General features: G+C 42.0%; 1 protein-coding gene across 11 annotated transcripts in view; it reads right to left on the bottom strand.

The window, feature by feature from the left end:
* Positions 1-20,953, bottom strand: part of LOC130492890 (nuclear factor 1 B-type) — a 444,072-nt gene that overhangs the window by 35,672 nt on the left and 387,447 nt on the right. For 6 of the 11 annotated variants that reach the window (XM_056866639.1, XM_056866645.1, XM_056866642.1 and 3 more), the window contains 2 exons: positions 14,459-14,624; positions 11,214-11,296 (listed from right to left, as the gene is read on the bottom strand). The exons of 3 other annotated variants lie outside the window; for them this stretch is intronic. In XM_056866639.1, coding sequence (XP_056722617.1) covers positions 11,214-11,296; positions 14,459-14,624 — 249 coding nt within the window. The remainder of the gene's footprint in view (positions 1-11,213; positions 11,297-14,458; positions 14,625-20,953) is intronic. 2 more of the 11 variants (XM_056866640.1, XM_056866643.1) reach the window with 1 other exon arrangement.

Below are 20,953 nucleotides of genomic sequence, written 5' to 3'. Positions count from 1 at the left end.
CCCTCCAGTGAAGCAGAGAATGTACCTATGACAATATTTATTCCTAAGGGGTCAAAGTATATTAAAAGGAATGGAGAATGTTTAAAACACCTCTCTGGAACTAAAACCATTGGCTTTCTAATTTAGAATTTCTCTCAGCTAATATAATATGATTGATTGCCTTCATTTCATGTACCCCTTGATTTTCTTTTTCATTCATCATGGTCTACTTTAAACCAAATGCATTTAGGACCTGCCACCAGAAGAGTGGTCTCTTTTAAATTGTTGTAAAGTAATGAAAGGACATAATAAATCAATCTTACTTCTGCCTTATGATTCCTTATGAAAGGCAGAAGTACTCTAGCCAAAGTAATTTAGACAATTTCTGCATGTGTGCTCTTTCTAGACAATAAAATTGTACAGCATTGTCATTTCCAGGCATTTGTAAGAGCTAGACAGATCTGTGTATTAAAGGAGGTCTTGGAAATTCTATGTGCCCTTAATATTACTAATATATTCACAGAGCACATATTATTTTTAACATGCTTCACAAGCTCATTATTGTATAATTTTGCAAAGCATATAGAGTGAGTGTACTGAGAAAACGGAAGTTGTTGCTACTGTGATAGTAAGGGAACAAGTGAGCTTGCTCCTCTCCTTGAAGGATGTGCAGAGAGGGATTTGGGCACCGATTCCCTGGTTAACGCTCTGTTCCAAAAATCTTTAAGCATATGCAGGACTTCAGAGGCTTACCATGAAAAAGAACCTAAGAATTGTCGAAGGCTTTCACGGTCAGAGTTCATTGGTTCTTGTAGGTTATCCGGGCTGTGTAACCGTGGTCTTGGAATTTTCTTTCCTGACATTTCGCCAGCAGCTGTGGCAGGCATCTTCAGAGTAGTAACACTGAAGGACAGTGTCTCTCAGTGTCAAGACACTGAGAGACACTGTCCTTCAGTGTTACTACTCTGAAGATGCCTGCCACAGCTGCTGGCGAAACGTCAGGAAAGAAAATTCCAAGACCACGGTTACACAGCCCGGATAACCTACAAGAACCAACCTAAGAATTGTTTCCTGTATCAGGTCAATGATTGCTCTGCATCTCCATTCTATTTCTAGCAGTGGCCAGATAGATGCCCTGAAAAGCTAACAGCTGTTCCTTGTTGTTGGTTCTTAGCATATTGCATCTGAATATGTAAATTCCATTTGGCTATCATATCTAACATTCTTTGACAGATTATTGCCTTTGGAACGAGTGGAATGGCTTCCTGCTGAAACCGTCACGTGCTCCTTAGGAGGCATGCCCCCTTCCCTGCAGTTCCTGCCTGCCACCGCCAGCCCAAAATAGGTCTTAGAGGCAACAGTAACAGAGCTCGCAGCAGGGCAGGAGAGAGGGAATGTGGGTCTGCACAGAAGACCTCGATGAATGCCAGTTACAGGTAAGTGCAACTATGTTTTCATCTTCGGTCTTCAGTGCATTGGGATTTTAGCAAGCTGCTCACATATGAGGTAGAGGGTGGCGATCTTACTGGAATAAGGATTGCAGAAAACCCTTGCTAACATCAGCCTCCTTTCTTGCATGCAGGTCCAAAGAGGTCAGATTAATGTGTCTTCCGTGCCCCACGTGGCAGCCTTGCAGATCTCCTTCAGTGTGACCTTCCTATGGAAAGCTACGGAGGAATCCTGAGCCCTGACTGAATGTGCTTTCCCCCCTAATAGGCCATAGAGATGGCCAATACCACCCATCTGGATATGTTTGGGAAGAAGCTGTCCTACCCTTTTTCTGACCAGCAAAACAAATAATCAACAATTATCAATCCTAAAATGTTTAGTCCTATCTAAATAGTAGAGAATCGCCCTTCTAACAACTAGGTGTGGTGAGAATTTTTATTAAACAACAGTTTGGCTTAAGAAGAACCCCTTTTCATGCCTTAATATATTATAACCTGTAGTTTAAAAGCCACATGAAGCTAGCTGACCTCAGCTTTTCCACTAGGCTCCTGACCTTAGAGAGTAACGGAAATTGCATTTAGGAGTTGATTAACCCAAAGCACATTAGGTGCCTGAAAGAAAAGGAAGGCCAATAGAACTGGCAACAAATTATCGGCATAGATTGAGAAGGGACTTGTGTATGAACACAGGCTGACGAACAAACAGTGCCAGAGACTCTGAAACTGAATAACTTGTTTGAGAACAGGATATTTCCAAACAAAATTAACAATGTATTGTCGAAGGCTTTCACGGTCAGAGTTCATTGGTTCTTGTAGGTTATCCGGGCTGTGTGACCGTGGTCTTGTATTTTCTTTCCTGACGTTTCACCAGCAGCTGTGGCAGGCATCTTCAGAGGAGTAACACTGAAGGACAGTGTCTCTCGTGTCAAGTGTGTAGGAAGAGTAATATATAGTCAGAAAGGAGTTGGGTTTGAGCTGAATCATTGTCCTGAAAAAGTATCAAAGGTAATGTGCTCATCATTGTCCTGTAAGTATCAAGATAATGTGCTAATGAGGGTGTGGTATGTTAATATGGAACCATTTTATCCTGAAGTGATCTGTTAATGTGTGAAATCCAAAGCTAATCCGCATGGCTATTGTGGACTGTAGTCTTTGTTAGTCTGGAGGTTTTCAGGACAGGAAGCCAAGCCTTATTCATTCTTAAACTGTTAAAGTTGTGCTGATGTTTATGAATTTCAATGGCTTCTCTGTGCAATCTGACAAAATAGTTGGTAGAACTTTCCAGTCTTTCAGAGTCTTGGAATAAGACCCTGTGTTTTAAGGATTATATATTACTCTTCTGACTATATATTCTGACTATATATTACTCTTCCTACACACTTGACACTGAGAGACACTGTCCTTCAGTGTTACTCCTCTGAAGATGCCTGCCACAGCTGCTGGCGAAACGTCAGGAAAGAAAATACCAAGACCATGGTCACACAGCCCGGATAACCTACAAGAACCAAAATTAACAGTGATTTGTGAAAACTCATCTCCTGAAGAATTTGAAAGGAGGTGGCCGTTTGAGACCCTCTCTCACGGTTTAGACTATAAAAAGCTGGTCCAGTTGTCCAGTCTTCGTCCTTCCCAGGGAGAGACCACTCTGTCTCTTCTTTGGAATGACCCAGAGCGACTCTGTTGTTTGTTTGTCTGTCAACCATCACAGCCAATATGTCCAGTGGACAAGTGGCCAGGGGTTCAAATGGAGGGCCCATCATTTCACCAGTGAGAGTGCCCACTGAGGTAACAATGTGGGGACTGGTGGAAACAAATTTAGGAGACCCTTTAGGAGTCCCTTTGACAGAGAATGCAGAAACAAAGAGTGACCATCTACAGGCTTGTGGTAGGCTGAGATAGTGGCCAAATGCACTTTGATCGAGGACACAGAAAGTCCATGATGAGCTAAATATACTAAATAGTCTAGGACAAGGGAAATGGGTCAGGTGAATGGAAAAGTTCCTTGGGCCCTAGTCCTACGTTCAAAGGCTTCCCACTTTTTAGCATATGAATATCTAGTGGAAGGTGTTCTTGAAAGCAAGAGCATCTCATGGACCCGATCTGAGAATTTCAAGAGCTTGGGAACAGACACCATGCAATTAGGTGCAGGCAGTTCATGACACGGTGGAGAAATTCTCCCCAAACAGCTCTGATTCTGGTGAGAGTGGGATGTACTGGGAACCCACCACCTCTTCAATTCAGAGAACCAAATTTGGCGGGGCCAGTAGGGGGCTACAAGGATGCAATTCATTCTGTCCGATACAATCTTGCCCAGTACTCTGGATGGGAACGAAATAGGGGGAAAGACACAGAAGAGATGGTCCTCCCTCCAGCATATCTGGAAAGCACCTCCCAGGGATAAGATATCGTTTCCCACTAGGAAGCAAAATTATCTTGCCTTCCTGTTGAATCTGGTTGCAAATAAATCTACCGGGGGTGTACCCCAACTGTGGAAGATAGGTTCCAGGTATTTGTCCTGGATGGACAAATAGGACCCTGTTGAAATGGTCCACCAGTGTATTTTGCATCCCTGCGATGTGTATAGCTCTTACCAAGATATTGCTGGACAGGGCCAACTTCCAGACACTCAACACCTCTTTGCAGAATGGGAGCAAACTTGTACTACCCTGCTTGTTCAGGTAGTAGGCCACTGACATCTTGTCTGGATCAAGATATTGGACTCTCTCAAAATATCTGTAAAGGAGGCAAGGGCATAATGAACAGCTCAAAGTTCGAGAAGGTTAATATGTTCTGAACCCACGTGTGGCTCCCACCCCTCTTGTATGGAGATGCCTCTACAGTGTGCCCCCAACCTTGTAGTGAAGCATCCATGGTCAATGTATCATCTGGGCTCCAGTGTCCAAAGGGGGAGCCCTGAAAGAGGTTGGGTTCCTTACCCAACCATTATAGTGACCGTATCATAGGCCTGGGGGTTGACAAGTGGTGGTGTTGTGACTCCAACAACGGGTTGAACTTTCTCACAAACCAGTTCTGTAGCTTCCGTAAGTGTAACCTGGCATGCGGGGTTACTAGAAGCCTTTGAATGGCTACACCTGGTTGCCAACAGGATTTCTGGAATGATGTGAGATCTTATACATCAACAGGAATGATGTGAGATCTTATAGCAAGCACCCTGTCCATGGGGAGAAAAGCCTTACCCTGGATAGAATCCAGTATTGCTCCCAGAAACTGAGCACATTGAGAGGGGATCAGTTTGATGACCAGGCCCAGTCGGGTAGAAATGGAAGTGATTAGCTCAATCTGGGTGAGCAAGACCTCTTTAGATTCGGCCATGATGAGCCAGTCATCAAGGTATAGGTAAATTGAGCAAGGTATGAGAAAACTGAGTCTTGAGGTGGGCAATCACTATGGCTATTCGCTTGGTAAATTCTCTAGGTGCCATAGCCAGACCAAAGGGAAGAACGGTATACTGATTTTTTTCCAAACCAAACCTAAATCTAAGGAATTTATGATGGGAAGGATGCACCGATATACGGAAGTACGCATCCTTGAGGTCTAAAGCCACAAACCAGGTGTGTAGTGGAATGATCGCCATAATGGCAGAAAGGAGACCATTCTTAACTTTGAAACCAACAGATGTTTATTTAACCGCCTAAGGTCAATAATCGAACAATATCCACCACCTTTTTCTCCACTATAAAAATCCTCGAATAAAAACCATAAACAGGAAACTCTGAGGTAACTATCTGAACAGCTGCTTTGTGGAGGACGTCACTAAGAGGTTAAACAAACTGTAGGAACAGGTTGCCCCTCACTGCTGTTGGGTGAATGCAGGTGGGGACATTCTTAAACTCCAGGAGGTAATCCTCCCTAACAGCTTTTAGAACCCAACATCTGAACAAATTCTGTTCCTTGGTTCTTGTAGGTTATCCAGGCTGTGTAACCATGGTCTTGGTATTTTCTTTCCTGACATTTAGCCAGCAGCTGTGGCAGGCATCTTCAGAGGAGTAACACTGAAGAACAGTGTCTTTCAGTGTTACTCCTCTGAAGATGCCTGCCACAGCTGCTGACGAAACGTCAGGAAAGAAAATACCAAGACCACGGTTACACAGCCCGGATAACCTACAAGAACCAATGAACTCTGACCGTGAAAGCCTTCGACAATAAATTCTGTTCCACTTATGAGCAAAGAAGTTAAAATGATTATGGAATGGAAGGCTTTCAGGGATGGCCATATGGCCTAGTCAGAATCTTGGCTGGGGTTCCTGTTACTTGGTCTGGTGAGGACTGGGAGTGGACCTTGGTCAGCTGGGCTGTTTGTGTCTATGATGCTGACTTTGCTGGAACTGTGGTTGCTGGTATCTATTCTGAGGATACTGCTATTGGTGAGGTCTGGTGTAGCACTGCTTCCTGTTGAAGGGGGAGGTGAACGCCTGTTGGTGTTATTGGTATATCTCTCTTCCAGGGTGACCAAATGAAAGCACACTGAGGGACTTCACAGTCTTTCTTAATGTTGGTTAAGAATTCAGTTGTGCTAGCTGCAAACAACATGCTCCCTTCAAAAAGGAGATCCTCAACCTGAGATCTAGTATCCACTGAGAGAACAGTGTTTTGGAGCCACACATGGAGTCTGATTGTGACAGTGGATGCCATGGCTCTGGCAGCTATCTCAGCAGCATACCCGTCCACCGTGATTTCCTGTTTGGAGAGCCTAATAGGTTTACACTGGATAGTGATCTAGTGTCTTCCAGGAGGGCCTCCAAGTGAAGAAACAATTGGTACCCTCCCATTACAGTCTGATAATAAGCAATTCAAAAATTTAAGGCTGTGGAGGTATACACTTTCCTTCCCAAGGCATCCAGTCTTCTACTTTCTTTATCTGCCAGTGTACAATGATGTCCCTGGCATTGTTTAGATTGCATCTCCTGCGCCACAATAGAAGAAGGTGTGTGTGTGTGGGGGGGGGGGAGGGTCAGAAGATGCCCTGGTGAATCCTGCTTTACCTTATTGAAATTCTCAGATTTTTTGGTCAATGCCTGTTTGCTCCAGACTGAGGTTGACATATCTGGCAGTCCTTCCAAGATCAGAAAGGCTATCATACTTGGGGTGTCAGTATAGGATTTTATCCCATGGTTTAGTGTCTGTGGTGGAGATGTCTATTTCCAACGTTTGGGTCATGTGAACCATCTGCTCGGTGTGAAGGTCTTTGCTGGGTGAGAATGGGCTGGTGATTCAACCTAGTTGTCCGGGGAGATTTCGGATTGAACTTCTGAACTATCAAGCAAAGGTGATGGACTGGCATCCTCAGGTTCCAACTCTTCATAAGTTAGTACTTCAGTGTATGATGGGTGGGACACGGGAGGTGTCGGAACCGATGCAGGTTGTAAAGGCCTGCCCATTAGATTGAGTTGTTTCAGACAGCAGACGTCCACCCAGTCTTGAACCAGGTGAGATGATAAGGAAGGAACAGTAATTTGAGTTGGTTGGTCCAGGTTGTAGACCCCAGTTCTAGGCCATCAATGGGGTGTTGGGATTTCCTTCGAGAGGTGTGTCAAACTCAAGGTCTAAGAAAGAATGTAGAATGTCAAACCGGCGTTTCAAGGCCGATGTCACCAGGACCGATGGAGCTGACTAAGGCTATTGTGAAGTCCAAAGACCCATCTTCAGAGGGGAAGAGACCAGGGCTTTTTTCCAAAGTGCCACCTTGAGTCTAGCTGTTCTAAGCATGCTTTGGAAGTAAATTTCATGCAGATTTTGCATGTTTGAACGACTTGCCCCTCTCCCAAGCAAATGAGGCAGAGCTCAAGTTTGTCGGAATGGGTCATTTTAGAACCACACTGAGTACATTTTTTGAACAGGGCCTTGGAGGCCATGGTTGGATTTCAAGGTATCAAATGGATTGGTGAGAAACAGTAAACAGAGGGACTAGACCAGGGGGAAACTGTCTCCGTCCTTACTCACAAAAACGAACACACTAAACAGTAGAAGAAATGGCGACGATCACTAGAAGCTTCCTCTTGTGGCGGCGGCAGAGAAGGAACTGAGGGGAAGGGGGTGCCTCCCAAGGAGCATGTGATGGTTTTGGTGGGAAACCATCCTACTTGCTCCAAAGGAAAAGGCACCCCTCAACAGATCTTGAGGCTTGAGCGCAGGCTTGAGCGCAGGCGCAGTCCCAATGTGGGGCTGCACTGAAGACCGAAGATTAAATAACTGTTAGTGAATCAGTTTTCTGACATGCATTTCCACATGGAATGTTCACATTTCAAGTTAATTTAGGTGTGCAGTAAAAGGCAGCATGTGCTTACTCATCCACTATGTGAAAGAGTAGCTACAAGGTTACTGTGTCTACAACAATCCATTAAGAATACATTTTTCAATCCCTAATCAACTGATAAGACACTGAAGGGTCGGAACAAAGCTCTATTACACCTTCATCCTTTCTGCTTATAAAATTCTTCAGCTCTCTCACGTCTCTTCACTTCAAACTACATGAACACTTTCCCCATGAACCAGATAGTAAAATATTTAATTATTTATAGAATTGGTTTGATGTATTTTGAGAGGGGAGTGGACATATTCATGGAAGAGAGGGGTATTCATGGCTATTAGTTAGAATTGGTTTGATTAGTTAGAATTGGTTTGAAGTATTTTAAGAGGGGACATATTCATGGAGGAGGGAGTATTTATGGCTATTAGTTAGAATGGATACTAGTCCTGCTGCATACCTATTCTCTCTAGTATCAGAGGAGCATGCCTATTATTTTGGGTGCGGTGGAACACAGGCAGGATGGTGCTGCTGCACTCGTCTTGTTTGTGGCTTCCTAGAGGCACCTGGTTGGCCACTGTGTGAACAGACTGCTGGACTTGATGGGCCTTGGTCTGATCCAGCAGGGCCTTTCTTATGTTCTTATGAGAATGTGCTGTAAGGACAAAAATGGCAGGAAGTGTATTAAGCAAGCATTGCTTCTGTAACATTAGGACTTCCGAATTTGCCAAACCTGGTCAATTACATTATTAGGATTACTTGACAAGATTATGAAATAATTTTACTTTTCTTAACAGAGTGGATCTCACAGCTAGAAGAATGTCATATTCTTTTCTTTTCTTTTTAAAGCAACTTAGGTACCACTTGGCTGTAGGGGTGTGCAAATCAATAAGCCGAATTTATTCGGAATTATTCGGGCCCTTCGGTCCTGTGATTCCCCCCTCCTTCTTCCCCTCATCCCTCCCCCCTCTTCCCTCCCCCTTTACTTGCCTGCTGGATGATGACTCACATTCATGCTGCCCACCTTCTCCAAGGTCCGGAGAAGGGGGCGGTGCAGATCTGAGGCACATCCACTCCACCTGCCTTCTCCAGAGTCCAGAGAAGGGTGTCGGCATGGATCTGAGGATCCCTTCTCCGGGGTCTGAAAAAGGGGGGTGCCGTAGATCTGAGGCACATCCATGCCATCTGCCTTGTTAAGAGCGGTGGACTCTAATCTGAAGAACCAGGTTTGATTCCCCACTCCTCCTCTAGAGCAGCAGACTCTAATCTGGTGAACTAAGTTGGTTTCCCTACTCCTACAGATGAAGCCAGCTAGTAGACTTTGGGCTAGTCATAGGCTGTTACCGCACTAGGTATTCCCAGCGATGTATTAAGAGTTTGAAACTGTTATAAAAAATACTGTTCGCACTTTCTATGTATTCCTCCCACCAATGTATTAAGAGTTTGAAACTGTTATAAAAAATACTGTTCGCACTTTGTTTGGCCCCTTTAGCTGTGAAGATGTCTTCCAACCATTTTTTAGCTGTGGCATCCAAAAACCCTTTTAAAGCGATGTTTTTTATAACATTTTCAAACTCTTAATACATTGCTGGGAATACCTAGTGCGGTAACAGCCATTGTTCTGTCTGAACTCTCTCAGCCCACCTACCTCACAAGGTGTCTGTTGTGGGGTGGAAGAGAAGGAGACTGTAAGCAGGTTTGATTCTCCTTAGAAAAAGGTAAAGAAAGTTGGCATATAAAAACCAACTCTTCTCCTTCTTCTCCGGACTCTGGAGAAGGCGGACAGTGTTGATAGGAACACTGCTGCCTTCCTATTCACACGGCTTGCCAAGTTGGAGGTCTGATCCGGCAAGTAACGTGGAGAGGAAGGCAGGGGCGTTCCTATCCCCGCTGCCTATGGGCTCTGAAATATGGAAAAAACCCTGGTGCACACCCCTACTCTACAGCCAAAATATAAGGGAACATGATTGTAGTTTATTTTGATGGTTATTGTATGTATCACATTTCTTTTCCTGTACTGTCTTCTGTCTGTCTTCTACTGTCTACATTATGGTGTGCAATACCTTAGACAGTTTTTAATTGCACTATTTTCTATTCCTAGTATTATTCCATTGTTTATTGGATATCTTATGTTGTCTGATTGAATCGTTTTTTCTGTTTTGTGGTCGGCCTTGAATTGCAGCTAGAAAGGTAGGCTATGAATGAAGTAAGTAAATAAATAAACCTGTCTCTTGCCCTTTTTCCAAAGAATTCAGGATGCATATGGTCCATCTTGTATTATCCTCACAACAACCCTGTGAAGTAGGCTAAACTGAGAGAGTCACTAGCTGAAAGTTACAAAATGAATTTCCTGAAAAAATGTGGATTTGATCCCAGAACTCAATACTCTAGTCAATATAGCTAATGCTTTTAAAAACCAAAACCAAGAAACAAAATGGAGCTATACACTTTTTATATTTAGAATACAGTGACTGCACACTGCATCAAATTCTAAGGATATTAAAATATTAACTCCAAAATAGTTATTTGTTTAAAAATGCTAATTGATATTTGGTTTTTTCATATCTCTTTACAGATGTTTTCAGTAAGGTCTCACTGGTTTTCAGTAAGGTCTCACTAACGTCTTTATGGGTTTCTCTGAACTCTGCTTGAGATACAGTCATGCTGCCATTTATGCCTTGGAATGGATAGGCAAGAGGGAGGGAGATTTCCAGATGTAGCACAGTAGTCTAGCTATATCACAACACACACACACAACAGTCATCAGCACCATTCATGTGTATCATAAGCTGCAAAAACCACCCTCGTGCATCGGCATAAGATAACTGAAATCTGCAGTACCAAGATTTAGTTTTCTTTTAGGATGAGACAGGATTTCTGCAGGTCCCTACTATTGACTGTGGCTAATTTGATTATTCACCACTATTAATTTCGGCTGTATGTTTTTGCATTTTGGATAAAAAAATCATTTGAATTAAAGTTACAGCACTAATGAGATGTAAAATTTAAAATGAGAATTGAAATACAAATTATGACAGAAACTAGAAAAAATGTGTTTGCATCACAGGGAACAAAGTACTTTTAACCTACTAATCTAGGGATGATGATGATTTGAGTGTATAATTCTTTTGGAATGGATGAAAATTTTAAAAGTACACTCGTATATCAAAAAATACTGAATAGAGCGAGAATCCAAGTCTGTTCTGCTTAATTATGATTAGCTTTAAAGTTAGATATCAGCAGGGTATTTTACAAAGGCATTCATATAAACTCTACTGCTTTCCAAGTTCTTCAAAAAATAACAGAAATGAAAGATTCACTGGGGACAGTCCTTCCTATGACCCAACTCTAAGACATATGCCAACTGTGTTGATATTGGCTATACATATAAATTTCATGTAAGAGTACTGAATGCACTAGCATCCTGTTTCTAGACTAAGATGTTAATGGCCACATTTATGAAGGATATTATTGCAAATACTTGTCTTTTTATTGTTAACACCTATGTGAAACTTGCCCACCTGTTGCTGGTGTAGGAAGGAAGAGTCTCTTGGACTTAGTCCCACATATCGATTGGCTTGTGATGTGCCTGAGGCTGTGTAGGCTGATTAAGGAAGAACAAAACAGATTGATATAGAAACCTATCTTAACTTCTACCTTGTATAGTTCAAACATGAGAGATCCAGAGTTATGATCTGCAATGTACAAATCATGTCTACAATTTATATAAGACAAAATAATCAAAAACATGAATTTGGCCATGGGATAGGAGTCTACAATGCCTATTGACTTCAATGGAATCTGCATGAGTGAAGGATTAGAGACCAATACTAAACACGTCTACACAGAATACTACGAAGGTCTATTCATTTGGCTTTACTCCCAGGAAAGTGTTTTTAGGATTGCAATTGGGCTATCAAATTCTCTTGCCTGTTAAATTTTTTTACCAGTCTCGCTAAAGCACAACCTCACAATTTTAAGCTCTCCTATAGCATTGTAAATTAAACCCTAGTGACCTGAATCACACTAACAAGAGAAAACATACCTCTAATAACTTGCCAAGCTATTACAACAGCATTCATTATTTCAGAATGTAATTCAGATTCAGAACATAGCTGTGTACTTAAGAGCTAAACTTTTTGTTTGAGGTATGACAGTTTTCTGTGTAAAATAATTATGTTCTATTTATCAACGAGAGAAATGAACAATATTGAAATGATATTTTGTACATCCCAAAATTGTGGAGCAAATACACTGCATGATCCAGGAATCTAATGTAAAAGGCTCCTAAAATCTCTCCCCACCCCCGGTAAAACCATCTGTGTGGTTAATGGGATACACAACCTTTCCCCTATAGGTTACCTTTTGAATCGAGAATAGGTCACTGGTGACCGAAACTCATTAACGTCTGATCATTCATGGTAGCCTGTGTCAAATTAGGTAGGTGGTCTTACCCTATTTCCTAGCTTGCAGATATCCATATTACACAAATCAATTTCATAGCAATACTATTTTGACTGCCACAGCCAATCTCTCAAAGAATGGATTAATAAGAATGCAAAATATTATGGATTTATTCAAAGCTGTCTTGGTTCTCAGTTATTACACAAATGGTTTCTTAATCTAGTGCCTTCCTCCTTACATATACCATAAATTGCTTACATTTTATGTAAAATTATGCATCTATTGATGCAGGACTGTGTACACTGAGCCTTAGCATCCATTAACTGTTGGAGTATGCTAGAAATAGTTAACAGTATTAAGTATATTTCCAATATCACCAGTAGATATTTTTGGTAACACTGATCCTTCTGCAAGGGTCAATTTATTAGAAACAAATCTGAAAGCATCTTATTGAAAAAGAACTCCAGACAAGCTGAAATCCAGATGTATGCATAACATTTCTCCATTAAGAAATAAAAAACTAGAGTATGAGGTTTTTATAAGTTTCAAATGCAAGTGAAATATTGTTTTATTTTATCCTGGCAAAAGGAATATCAACTCACTGCAAATGATCAAGTTTAGAAATTGAATTGCTTTTTTAAAAAGCAAAAATGGTAAACCAGAGGAGAATTCTGACAATAGCTCACATGTACAGCAAGTTTTTAAAAGCTATTTATTCATTAGTAGATAATTTTGTTTGTTTAAATCATTAAAAGCACTCTTCTCTTTCTCACTATAATCTCTATTACATGTGACCAAAAAGGGCATTCCAGATCTGCTTAAATTAACAGATATTTTGGAATATTGTCCTTAAGAGCAGTTTGTTTGTTTGTTTATATCTTCGACTGTTGTTTTTACATTTAACTCCGATAGGAGCCCCATAGACATTTGAGAAAAACATAATTACAACAATGTGTTCAGAGAAATACTGACAGCTCATTCCGGAGCCTTGCAGTGGCTGGGACGGTGTGGCTGAGGCGCTGCTGCGGTGACTCCAAAGAGGTTGAAAACAGCAATACTGCATCAGCTAAAAGCTGGCACAGCACCGCTGTGGCGGAGGGGGACATTCCCGGCTGGAAAGGGTTAGGAAGCTGCCGACCGGCAGCTCTGCCCCCAGGATGCCCTGGGAACACCTCCCGAGACGCCGGCGCAAGAACTTGTGCCGGTTAGCACGACAAGCCAGCGTCCTAGGGCCAAGCTGCTGCAGCGGTCCTGGGGGGCCGATGCAAGTGGCACTACGCCGGCGTCCATGCCAGTTTGCATGGCACAAGTGGCATGGATGCTGGCGCAACCCCCTTGCTACCTCCTAAACCCATTCGGCCCCCAGGCTCAGGAATGAGCTGTGATAAAATTAATTAGCTCTTTATATACGTATCTCTGTGTTTCCATGATGCAGGTGATTTTGATTAGCTGTATATGTAATCTAATTTCATATGGAAACTGTCAGGACAGCCTCTTCCAGTGGTGAGGACTCCATGTGGCATACAGCCATTATGTCAGACAATGGTGTGCTGCACACATGTGCCAGTGTCCAAAGTTTCCATGCTAGTAGTGCACATTCTTTGTGGCCACAGTTGCTGGGAATACTCCATGCAATAACACTAACCTACATGATGAGTCACTTAATTTGGCACCATGCTGAAATGTTACTACACAACATGTGGCTACTGTAACTCATGGCAGTGGTGCTAGCAAATCGATACACTGATGCTTTTATAGCTGCAATTCCATTGAAGACTATAGGATATATAACATGGGTCTGGAAGTACTAAATAACTAAATAAGTACTAAATGGTTCATGGGTTTTTAAATGTCTCAAAATATTTTTTCCAGTACCAACTGTACTGAATACAAATACTCATTTAACTGAGGATCATAGCTATAATTCAGTATGTTTTTAACATGAATTCTAGACAAAAGTGCACTGTGGTGAAATCAACTGTATCTTTATCTCTTTTGGAAACCAGGTATAGGCAATTTTATAAGCTTCTAATGCTTCCCAAAGTCATTAGAATGTCGACCTTAAATGAAGAATCAAGCTTTTTCTCTCTCTGGGAAGTTGCCATTCAAACTAATTTGCTTCTACCTTTTGAGATTTTGACTGCTACTGCACAACTGTCAAGACACAATAGCTTTTTTGAAAAAAACAGTAACTTTAGAATAAAAGTTTTGTCAATCATACTGATAGTGGGTTTGTTCTCTATTATCAACTATGAGCATCTGCCTGGTCAAACAGCAGGAAAACACACCCTGATTTGGCCTTAATTTGAAATTATTTTGATCTTTTGATGGACATTTTTTGTTTCCCTAGAGAAATACTTACTGCTTGCTGTAGGTGAAGATGCCTCACCTTCAGTGGAAGTAGTGATGGGTTTAGTGTCTGTCATGGTCAGGGTCACAGGCCGCACCATACTGTGATGGGGAGAGGGTGCCAAAACGGGAGTAAAATGGCCAGGCATTTTCCCTACTACTTGACCACTGCTGTTAGGCTACAAAACAAAACCAGAAGAATGCCTTGTGAAATACACACATAGTGCTCAAAAGAGCTATCTCACTATTTTGGGGTGTTCCAGAAGCCTGCTTCTGCAGTGGGCTGCTTTGACATCCAATTATCTCACTGTATAGGACAGATTTAGTGACTAGCATCAACACAGATGTGGTTTGTGGTATTTTTGTGTATTGCGGGGGGTGGTGGTTGTGGTACCTTTTTCTTTTATGAAGATGACTTTCCCAAGTGCTAAATGACTTCACAGGAGACTTACAAGTAGAGACAATTATTCATGCCTTTGTTGTAGTACAAAATGATATCCATTGGTGTAATATGTGATACATGTTTTGGTAATTACAATAGGTTAAAGGAAACAAGAAATCTAAAGGGATCCCTCAAAATGTATCCATCAGAATGCCTCTACCAATGTGAATTTTGCAGGTATTATTAATTTAATTACCCCACTAATACATGTTGAATGAAATTATGTCATGCTATATGTATTAGACAAGGAGTCCCCAACCTTTTTGAGCCTGACACAGCATGGTGGGCACAGCAACAAAATGGCTGCCACAGGAGGCGGAGCCAGTCACAAAATTATTGCCACAGCTTAACTTCAGTAACACAGTGTAGATCCTTGTGCTGTGGTAGCAGCTGCTGCCAAAGCAACATTTTAATAAATCTGCACAGCCAATCAAATCTTTAATAATGATCAGAAGCCTTGCTGGGCAAAAACCCTACCTGACCCCACCTACTTCCTATAAACATTTGGCAGGAGCCAGAAAATGTGTCGGTGGGTGCCAAGGTGCTCACATGCACCACGTTGGAGACCCCTGTATTGGACAATGTCTGTTCTTTGTTCTGTGAGTAAAATTCTAGACAACTCAAAAAACAACTGATAGGCATTACGTATCTGTTATTGGAAGTCAGACAGGATGGATGGCAAGGGAAACAGGTGGTTAATTTTACACATGATTTATATCTGCCTTCATTTAAAAGTTCCCTAAGTATTAACAGACAATGCCAAAAATCTAGATTGTTCAGTCATTGCAGAAAACTAATACATATTTCTGACTGACTATTACATTTATTAATAAGTGCATGCACACAGACAATTGTAATGGAATGCACAAGCTGGGATATCTTCTTGCTTCTGGATGCAACAGACTGGTTACTAGTCACATTTGAAACATCTGAAACTTCTGAAGCACCCTCAGAATAACTCTGCTACATATGGTTTGGCAGACTGAATACATCCATTATCTTTAGTTGCTGCTGATCTCACCTTCTATCTAAATTTCCCCCACAAAGAACAGTTGATTACATAAATACATATCACAAAGTTATGTGTTTTCCAGCATCACGTACTTATAACTGGAGTTCCAAGGTGTAGAATTCCATTTGGAATGTGCTGTTATGTGTATGCTATTCCTTCAGCAGGTCACTGGAGGGTCATCTGATTTAAAAAAAAACTATTCATGTTTATGAAGAACAAGTAAGCTTATATGAGTATTGGTTGATTAGAACTGTGCAATGCAGTGACACTGGCAACAATTGTTAAAGACGGTGGAAGTCAAGTCTTTAATTGTTTGCATTTTCATCTATTTTGCTAAATGTAATCTATTTCATCTGTTTCACATATACTCAGTGGACAAAATATGTATTATGTTGATGTGTGTTTATGAATACACACATGGGCGTGCACATACACAAATATGTATATGTGTATACATATTCTTGTACTGACCGTGACTGAACTGATACAGCCTTAAAATGGTGTTGACTTTTTAAAAATTCTGCAGTATACTGCTGTCACATATTCTGATTGTTATCCACTCAAATAACACAAATATAATTCATAAACAAAATTTATAGCTAACAACTGCCCTATGTATATATAGCAGCTCATCCTTTTTTAAAAAGATTAAAACCGCTTGCATCTTGGAAAAGGCTTAGGCACCAACGCCTCATTCCAATGAAATAGCCATAATGATTGACAATAGGAAGTACTAAGGTATGAAGACCCTGATTCTTGTACTAATATTTGAAGAATGAACCAAAACTTGCTATGAATAAACCACCAACATGAAATATTTGCAACACAACATTTCAAAACTGCAACAAATGATGCTAAAAAGTATAACTGTCCAAGTAAGTAAGAAACAGAAGTTTTCTGTCATCCATACATATGGTTTGTCAAATTCACAAACACAGCACTAATGAAATTTTTTTCATTAATCTACAAAGTGTGAAGTCACAGGCAATTCATAAGGTTTCTGTAAAACATCTACAGAGCTTTTCATGTTAAATCCTATTTGAGGTTTATGTCCTCATTATAAAGGTGCTGTACTTTTGTTAATACCCTGACCTAGATAGCCCAGGCTAGCCCAATCTTAATAGATATTGAAAGCTAAGCAAGCTTGGCCCTTGTTAGTTGTTGGAAGACCATCAAGGAATTCCAGGGTTGCTATGCAGAGGACAGCAATGGCAAACCAACTCAGTTAGTCTCTTACTTTGAAAACCCCATAAAGGGGTCACTATAAGTCGGCTGTGATTTGATGGCACTTTAGTGCATTTGTGAGGCACGCCGGAGTCCAGGACAAAAGCCCTTTAGGAGGCTGGGAAGGGGCCGCGCCGGCGTAGCCCCCCCCGCGCGCCAGCGTCCAGGCAACTTACGCTGGCGTTAGTGGCCCCAGTGCCAGCAGAAAAGCCCGGATGCCGGTTGCCGGCCGCCGCCATGGCAGCACTGCCTTGTGACGCCAACAGGGCCTTCCGGCGGCATCCAAACGCCAGCAAAAGCTGCACCGGCGTTCCGGGAGGTGTTCCCGGGGAGTAACAATGCCAGCCTGGGGGCGGGACTGCCTTTAGGTGGCCTCTAAAGCCCTTTCAGGATGGGAACGCTATGAGGGTTGCATGGATTTTTTGCGCAGGCAGGAGGTTTCGGCAGGACTTAAGTATGCTATGTATGGAATTTAAGTGCTTTACCAGATCATGAAGTCCAACCCATTTAAATAGAATGAAATATTCTTAGAGCAAAACTAGTCCCTTTTTTTCATAACATGTACTAATATCAGTATGTGATGTCACTGTATTGTGTGCTGCCCCAAAAGACTCACAGTGAGCCAATAATGGAAAAAGGTTTTTATACCCCGATTTTCTCTACCTTTAAGGAGTCTCAAACCACCTTACAATTGCCTTCCCTTCCTAGCCCCACAATAGATACCTTGTGAGATAGGTGGGGCTGAGTTTGGAGAGAACTGTGACTAGCCCAAGGTCACCCAGCAGGGTTCATATGTAGAAGTGGGGAAACAAACCCAGTTCACCAGATTAGAGTCCACTGCTCATATGGAGGAGTGGGGAATCAAATCCAGCTCTCCAGATTAGAGTTTATTGCTCTTAACCACTACACCGCGCTGGTGGTGTGAGAAGGTGGGGAAACTCACAGGAGAATAATATCACATCACACATTGCATTTCAGCAGGCAGGACAGGGCAGAGACAGCAAAGAAAGAGTGGCAGCAGCTCAGAATTCTTTAAAACATCTAGCTTACCCACCCACCCACAGTGCCACCACCTCCACTGGCCTTGCTCACAGAGGCTTGGGTTTCCACTCTTCCCTTGGACAGCACCACCAAAGGATCCGCAAGAAATCTATGGTGGAGGGGGAATGCTAGCGGCAGTAGTACCCCACTGGCAGCAACAATTGCCGTGTTCACTTGCCCCTCCCCCTGCTCTGCCTGACTGCCCACCTCCATCTCTACCATGCCCGCTGGCCTCCCCACACACAGTCATCTATCCACCTACCTGACTCCTCTTGTCTCAAAATATCTGTTGAGATCTCACAACTTACAGGCCATTCCTGAGTGGGGAGTAGTGGTTAAGAGGAGGTGCAGCTGTGCTGCCTCTAGAGCAGTTTGCTGCCAGCACAGCAAGCCCCAAAATAATTTTAAGTACTATACAGTTCCATGGGGCTGCACCACGATTTTGCAGGAGGATCTTGATGCCTGCAAAATGGCGTTTTTTCAGCTTGAAAGGGGTTATGAAGCTGCCTAAAGGAAGCTACGCCCCCAGGAATGCCGGCATGGGGAGATACGCCGGGAAAACACCGGTGGGAGGCAGCGTCAGCATCCAGGGGGGCCGGTGTAAGTTGCTCTACACTGACGTCCATGCCAGTTTGCATGGTGCAAGTGGCACAGATGCTGGCACGGAGGTCATGTTGGCTTCTGTGTGGCTCCGCCCCCCACTTCAGGAATGGGCTGATAGTGTTGCAGTATCTTGGCTTTTCTCCTGATAAGTGAGGCAAAAAGTCCCCTTACCTTTGCCTTTTGTTTGCCTCCCTTCTTTTTACATGATCTCGATTTAAGTATCCACAGCTGGGGCCATGTGGAATACTTGATATAATGTTATTTAAATATCATTTTACAACTCTGTATTAATGGTGGATTACTGATGGGTCAAATAAATTATTAGAATATGGTACCTAGCAATAGTGTACAGTTCCAGTACTGTAACATGTATGATAACCAAAGGCAAAAATGTAAGAAGTATTCCCATAGTAACTGAATTAAAGACATATCAATATGGTTAGACGGCACACAATATTACTAATATGGCTCCACTGTACATTACTGTTACGAAATCCATCCTACACAGCATATATAAGCAATGCCTCCCACTGCACTATATAGGGATGTCTGTGTGTGTTTTCTGGACTTCATTACTAATGCCTAACAAAACAGCTCTGAGAAGTAGCGCACCAAATTATTTCAAATAAAACTATTCACATTATTGCTTATTAATGTTTATATTACTGATACAAATCAGTGCTGCAGACCTACACAGCACCTGCACAACCAGAAAGGCATTCACATGCAATGTTTTTGTTGGGACTGAATGGGCATGACATAGTTTTAAATGTTCAGCTGGGTAACTGGATGCAGTAAAACCTTGGAAAACATCTTTGGCTGTTTCTGTACTTCTTGCACATACTACAGCTGCAGACCTGCAATCTAAACATTTAAATCTATTTTTCTGACCATTTATAGTGCCGGGCTTATGCCTACAATTGGGTAACTGGTGTGGAGGTCTTTTTCTAATTATAGGACTGGGTGCCTTCATACTTAATGGTTGATTTATTTACTTACTTTATTTATAGTCTACCTTTCTTGATGACACTCAAACATTTTATAACGTTGGTAACTCAGAATACTAGGATGTTTTTGGAACCACATGTCTTTTGTAAGAAAACAAAGAATGAAGTTTCTAGGATATGCATGGGTTAAAAGTGCCAATATTATGAGCTTCCTTAAGCAATTCTGTTGCCAAAAAACCAACTCAAATTAACTAAATGGACACAGCTGGAGGCCAGCACTATCTTCAACAATGTATCACCTTTTACTGTTCCCAAATGATTATAGAGAAATTGAACAGCTCATATGGACTAAAGCTCTTTTTTGGCAAACCAAGCAAGTTAACTCTCTAAATTACAGAGGTGAACCACTTTTAGAAAATAGGAAAAATTTATATCATTTTCTTGTCACAAATTTCTCTACATCCTGTTTTCAAACACAGAAGATTTGACACTTTTGCTTATGTAAGATACCATCTAATATGTTCAAAAACTAGTATATAAAAATACTACATACCAGTGCTTCTACCCTTCTAAAACCCTTACTATGCAGTTATTTAATACTTTTTGATTTTAGTAGGGTATCACTGTAGTCTCCATGTTTCATACAAATTTACCAGGAAAATGTCAAGTTTGATTAGGAAGACAGAGATTTGGTTCACACATAATGGCCAGCCTCAATTTTGGGCTGATGCACCCATGCTGCCTTTTAATGCACTTAGATTTCCATCTTCACTTTCTCTTTGCTGGCAAAACAGGGTTGCACTTACCTGTAACTGTTGTTTGTCGAGTGTCTTCTGTGCAGGCATGCAAGGGACTGCACAGTAGCAGGCCAGCTGCAGAGATCTATGTAGCAAGTTTCTACAAGCTTCAGAGCGCCAAAGGAGCACTTCCTTCCCGTCATAACTGAAAGTGAGGCTATTCCTGCCTAAATGGTCAAGTGATGGGGCGGGGCCAGCGCCACTTACTCAGTTCTCTTTTCGCCACCATGGAAACAGAACCCATGGTATCAAAATAAGCCCACAGTGGAGAAAGTGGGAGGGATTCATGCCTGCACAGAAGACACACGATGAACAACAGTTACAGGTAAGTGCAACCCTGTTTTCGTCGACGTGTTTTCAGTGCAGTCCCACATGGGAGAATAGCAAACTTTCTTATGATGGAGGCAGGTGCAGGCTGGTCATCGAAATAATGACTGAAAAC

The sequence above is a fragment of the Euleptes europaea genome, unplaced genomic scaffold (assembly GCF_029931775.1).
Source record: "Euleptes europaea isolate rEulEur1 unplaced genomic scaffold, rEulEur1.hap1 H_1, whole genome shotgun sequence".
Lineage (NCBI taxonomy): Eukaryota > Metazoa > Chordata > Lepidosauria > Squamata > Sphaerodactylidae > Euleptes > Euleptes europaea.
The sequence above is the reverse complement of the archived record's forward strand: the minus strand, read 5'-3'. Positions and strand labels throughout refer to the sequence as shown.